At 35.0% G+C, this 6529-nt stretch overlaps 1 protein-coding gene across 1 annotated transcript in view; it reads left to right on the top strand.

Moving 5' to 3' along the window:
- The window catches only part of LOC125667953 (uncharacterized), a 9627-nt gene extending 4425 nt beyond the window's left edge, over nt 1-5202 (top strand). Inside the window, exon 2 of the mRNA XM_048901668.2 lies at nt 1-5202. This exon is cut by the window's left edge and continues 1367 nt beyond it. Within this exon, the coding sequence (XP_048757625.2) occupies nt 1-891 (891 nt within the window). The 3' untranslated portion in view covers nt 892-5202.
- The last annotated feature ends 1327 nt before the right edge of the window (nt 5203-6529 follow it).

Here is a 6529-nt window from a genome sequence, read left to right as displayed (position 1 = left end):
GCTAACAAGGCAACGGTAAGTTTTTGTCAATTGTTTGAAACTCTTCTTCAGTTCTACAAAAAATGTGTTGAATCAGATGATAAAAGTCAAGGAGAAGTAGACAAATTACTGCATGAAATGGCCTACTTCTATGACGTGGCAACACGAAAACATGGACAGTTGACAAATGAGACAAAAAAGTTTATTAAGGATTTTGAAGGAGAAATGACCATGTTGACTGCTTATTTTAAGCATCACAGGAATGATTCATCTTTCCATATTAATGGGAAAAGTATTGACGAACTGATCACATCAATGGTAGAAACTGAAAATGTTGAAAAATGGAATGGCATGGTGGAGAAAAATGTTATATGTTTTCAGAATCGAGAGGAAATGAAGAAAAGTGAAAACACCAAGGAAGTAAACCTCTGCCCGAAATGCAAGATGCAGGTCGGATATACGCGACAACTGTCAGCTTTTCCCATACCTCCTGATAAACCTCGAAGTTTGCGATATCCTTACGACTTCTACGTGATATTTTCTCCACCAGACAGAGACTGGGTTTGTCACGTGTTATTGCAAACACTTGAAGTGTCGTATGGATATAAAGGGGCAGTGGCAGAGAGAGACACAATGCCTGGTACCAAGGAGGTTTTTGAACGTGTATCCTTTATTCAGAATTGTCCGAAAATACTTGTCATTCTACGTCAAGAGTTTGAAAATTACCCAGAATGCAGCTATGAATTGGCTCACGCTGTCCACAGAATGACAGATGGAAAATATGAAAATCTTGTGATCCCAATTTGTCGTACTGTCAACGGAATGCACCAGAGCCTCAAAACTATAACATACCTAGATGCTGTGGGTGATTGTGATTGGAATAAACTCATCAAGGCATTGGAATTGAATTGATTTGTTATTTATTTCAGAGCCTCAAAACTATAACATACCTAGATGCTGTGGGTGATTGTGATTGGAATAAACTCATCAAGGCATTGGAATTGAATTGATTTGTTATTTATTTCAGAGAAAGGACCTTCGTCGTTGTGTCATAGTACACTGTAGGTTAGAAATGGAATATTTGATTATATTTAAAGAGAATGTACATATGCGTGAAAATGTGGCTTAAAAGCCCATGTGTTTTGCATTTCTATATTTTAATGTTGATGCATGAATACACTGTATGTTGAAGGGCATTGCAAAGACAAATTTAAATCTGCTTACAGCATATAAAGTTTTACACTATTATGCTAAAAACTTGTACATGTATTCGTACAAATTATATTTTTTACACTCTATATATTATATTATGAACTGACATTAGCGTAGATTTGGGCTTTCTATGTTCGAATTTCGGTATTCAACGTACCTGTGAATACGATGGCGTTGTGCGGGGGATGGCGTTATAATGGGGTTTTACATAGTGAGGAAAACGGGGATTATAGCGGGGGATCACTGTATAATATTTTTCGCACTTGGCATCAAAATGTTAGAGATAATAGGAGAAATTCAACTGTTCTCTCTTCAAAGATGAACAGCGGATTCAGTTTATTTTCTGATTAATGATCTGTCCGTTGTTTTTGTTTTAAAACATTTGCAACTTCTCAAACAAACTAGGCACAAAAGTGAAAGAGATTGAAGTTTCTTCCAGGGGAAGATTATTAAGAAGTAGTAACATGTAGTGTGTAGTGTTTCAAAAAGTTCCCGAGAACTAATGGACCATAATAACAGATGCTTCATGTCTAATAAAGATTGAAGTTTGTCAGACTATAATCCCTGGAGCTAGGATGGGGTCACTATTAGGATTTAATGATATGTGTAGGATTGGTTGTATATGGTTTAATGTCTCGCTCGAGAATTTTTAACCTTTATGGAGACTTCACTATTGCCGGTGAAGGGCTGGAAAATTTAGGCCTGTGCACGGCCCTTATGGCCATTAATGGAGGGATCTTTATCGTGCCACACCTGCTGTAACAGGACCTCGGTTTTTGCGGTTCCATCGGAAAGACCGCCCCATTTAGTCACCTATTACGACAAGCAAGGAGTTTGAGGGCTTATTCTAACCCGGATCCCACGGGACGATATGTTTAGGAAAATTCTTCAAAGAAATCTTAATCTTAACAAGAGCCACAAGGGTGTATTTTGTCAAATTGATATGAAGGCATCCTCATGTGTGCAGATTCAAGATTGTTCACACCATGAACGCTGGGGGCCAGTAACGGTTCAAAGCCCTATCCCCTTGATTCCAGATATATAGCCAATGTTAAAGGTTTTGAAAACTACACTGTAGGTTAAAGTCCAAGATCACTAGGTCAGAGGTTTAAACCTGAAGTTATGTCACTTGCATTAACTACTCTTTGAATCTTTTACAGTAGGAATAATTTATGCCATTCATGCTGACAATGGGTAACTCGTGCCGCTATTGAGGTTTTGTTGTTGTTTGGTTTTTTTGTTGTTGTTGGGTTTTGTTTTTGTTTTTATACATACAATGTTATTGTATAATGATAAGGTTTGCAACCAAAGTCTTAAAATCTGCCAACGTGTTGAAATTCTTTTTGGCATCTTGTACTCTTGAAATTAATCTGTTTGCGCAACTTTTTATATTTTCTTTATTCTTTTGCTCTCGGGGGATATTGCAACAAACCCGGGTCCATTTGGTGTAAATTCTCTAGATATCTTGCACCTCAACATTAGATTGAAATAAGATTGATTCCTTGCTGTAATTAGTTCAGGATTTTGACATTCCATGTTTTAGTGAAACCCATTTTGACCCATCGTTAATTGTAGTTTTGCCTTTCAGACTTCGAAAAAACTGAACTCTTGAACAATTACTTTTCATCCATCATCATTTTAGATGACAGTAATAAAAATTACCAAACATAGGATAAAAATACAACGATTTCTTTGCAGACATAAACGTACAAGAACAAGAAATTATAGAAATCATTTCTGTAATTCCTGAAAATAAGCTATAGGTCCAGGTTGCATCAGTCACAAATGCTATATTCCTTTAAGGAGGTACTCTACATCGTCATAATGGCCGACTTCCTTTAAAAACATTGAGGAAAATATCAATATCAGCAATATTTGACTTTTCCTTTTCAATTTACATACCTAGCTGAGTAGCTCAGTAGGTTAACATACCGACTACTGAACTGTAAGTCACAGGTTCGAGTCCAGCAGGTGTTTTAATTCCCCCCCCCCCCCCCCCCAGATTATCTTCTACTAAAACTGTATTTTTTTGACAAAATGAAGTAAATTTGAAAAATTTCAACTTCAAAATATTGTTGTACTTATCCTCCACTTTTCATCTACATCAAATTTCTAGTGTAGCATACCTCCTTTAAGGACACCATTTCAAAGCCACTATGCAAATCATTTAACACATCAATTTTATTGAAAACCTTTCCAGACTATTGGAAATTAGCATGCCATTCCAGGTTGACTCTTCTGTTATTTCCAAATTACAGACTAGTGTCTTTGTTGAGTAAAATATTTGAAATAATCACTGTTAAACTTGTACAAAAATCATTCTACAATGTATCAGCTTTAGAAACATATCATTCTATCATAGAAAGTGTTGACAGTGGTAAATACTACTGAATAATCTTTTGTGATTTATGTAAACCATTTGATCTGGTGTAAGGGTCTAATCCACAAACATCAAATGTATGGCATCAATGGACCCAATATCTAGAATTATTTTGTAGTTATTTAAGTAACAATACAGAAAGTAATGCATAGAAATTTGTTTTCTTGTATGAGAAATCTAAAAGTTAGAGTTCCTCAGGGCTCAGTTCTTAGACCCTATTTGTTTTTGTTGTGATAACATGATATTATACCGGTATTCTGATTGTAAAATTCATTAAAGCAGTGTTCAGATTATATCTTTCTTATTGAGCAAATCTTTTATTAATATATCTTAGAATACTAGATGAATTGTTAAAGAAATGGATATTGACAGAAGTAAAATCTAATGCTGTACCTTTCCCAGGCTTACATATGGGGAAAGATTTTTTAAATATATTTCACACAAGGTTGAGACACAGCTCTGTTTTAGACTGTGATTTATTTCTTTATAACCTAATAGACAATCTAGATTGTTCATGTGATCGATTAGAAAATGCCTGTCATTTGTTTTTGTGTGTAAGAAATATATATATGTATACAAGAGCAAGATACTGTTAGTAGTTTACGTTATAGGTCATCGTCGCAAGCCACGCCTATTGTCTCCGTTTACACTACGTCAAATGCCGTGACTGTATGATAAAAGAAAATCCTCGACTTCATGAATATTCATGTTCATTAGTCAACCAATCGGTGAGCTTCAATGATATTTTTTTGGTTGAAAGAAAACCATTCGGAGGTCATTGGGTGCTCGTAGCGGAATAATCCGAGGATTGCCGATTGAGAACAAACTGGCCACTTTTTAGCTGTTGTAACTAATGGATGCTTCTTTGTTGATTTCACCGATGTAATAAATTTACCATATACACTGTAATATGTGTAACCACGCCGCTCTCTTTCGATAATTGTCCGATCAACTGTAGTCTTCTAGATTTCAACACATCCACTTTAATGTGGATTTCATTGAATAAATACTTTTAAACTTTATTGCTTCTGTAAACGGGAATCTTGCCTTTTCTGTTCGTTATTACTCGTAAAGAAATACTGCACGTTTTAGTTAAAATATCGGAAATCTGTGATTGGCAAAAACAAATATTGTGTCATTTCATAAATATTTATAAAAATCGAGGGTTTCGCTGATCATGCAGCCACGATTTGAGATCGGGTAAGTACTACCGGACTCAGTAACCGTGGCGACGATGGTCATAGACGTGCATTTGATGCTATGGGGGAACGAGTCTCTTTCTGATGTACAAAATTTAGAACTTTTCAAGGTTAATTACTTTTTTAAAACGAATGTGACCGTTTATAAACGAAAATTGATGACGTACGTTTTGTCTATTATATAAAATATGAACCTCATTTTTCCATAAGAGTTTTTAAAAAGTATAATTTATATACTGAACAGAGTTTATATTGATTTGTTGTAGGTTATTCATATTGTATGACAATCCTTTATTATTGTATCTGGAGAAGGCTATCTAAGGTTTTGTATGACAATCCTGTATTATTGTATCTGGAGAAGGCTATCTAAGGTTTTGAACTTGTGCCTAATCATTCTGATGTTTTGTCAATAAAATATCATGTTAAACCTTACCAACATATATACCAAATTTTCTACAAAGCCCCTATCTAAACCATGGTGGATCCAGTAGGTGTTCTACCAAGCCCCCATCTAAACCATGCTGGATCGAGTAAGTGTTCTACCAAGCCCCTATCTTTGCTCCTTGTGAAAACATTAATACTGTGAAGAAGAAACTTCAAATGTATTGTGACACATCATATACCAAAAGTGGTGTAAATCAAATGTGGATTTTGAATTATTCTAAAGAACTTTTAGTAAATTTGAAACAAAAACATTTTCCGAAATCAACAACAACAAATCGTTTGACTTTTCAAATCTTTATACGACCATTTCTCACCATAAATTAAAGACTAGCTTTTTTATATAATAGACAGTCGCTTCTTTAATAAAAATGGAACTAGAAAACGACACGGTCAGCAAGGGCCTCGCTGGGGGTTATTAGAGGAAAGTGACATCTGTATTTGATATAGCAATGTTTGATACTGGTATATATGTTAGAATCAATATAAAAAAAACTTGTGTTGCTCTCTGTGGTTGACAGTTGCAAAACGTTTCCCCTTGACATTATTTGGCCTAAATTACCCCTTGGTGCATTAAACTTATATTTCAGTTGATGCTAATTTTGATACAGTTATTAATGTTAATAATTAAAGATTTTGAAAATCAGAACTTTGAATGCAAGGTGAAGATAACGAACAGTGATCAATCTCATAACTCCTATAAGCAATACAAAATAGATAGTTGGGCAAACACGGACCCCTGGACACACCAGAGGTGGGATCAAGTGCCTAGGAGGAGTAAGCATCCCCTGTTGACCGGTCACACCCGCCATGAGCCCTATATCTATCTAAGTAGAATATCATATCAATATGTGTGTGTTTATTTATTAATTTTCTGAAATGGCCTATTGGCACTTCAATTTTGATAACAGGTTTTAAAACAGATAGGTACAGAGACAGTGGTAAATAGCTACAGTCATAATAACAAAGATGATGACATGCCCCCAAAATTTATTGGTGTCTTCCTCTTATTGTAATGTATTTCTGTACAAACTGTACAATGAAAACTGTTTGAATTATCGTTTCACAAAGAAAGTGTTGATAGACAGACGAACGGACAACGTGATTACTATAGGGCTCTCGAATTTCATGCGGGGCGCTAACACGGATTTTTTTTTATCTAATGATCAGTCATTCAAAATATTACTTTGTTAAAGACCACTCTGATTCTAAGCATAAGTATTTTGAAGTTGATATTATATTCCCAAATCAATAACATTAAAACCTATCACTTTTCAACACTATGTAAAACTTATACGGTACCAATTTTGATGCACCA

The sequence above is a fragment of the Ostrea edulis genome, chromosome 1 (assembly GCF_947568905.1).
Source record: "Ostrea edulis chromosome 1, xbOstEdul1.1, whole genome shotgun sequence".
Taxonomy (NCBI): Eukaryota; Metazoa; Mollusca; class Bivalvia; order Ostreida; family Ostreidae; genus Ostrea; species Ostrea edulis.
Note: the sequence above shows the minus strand (reverse complement) of the source record. Positions and strands in the feature narration are given on the sequence as shown.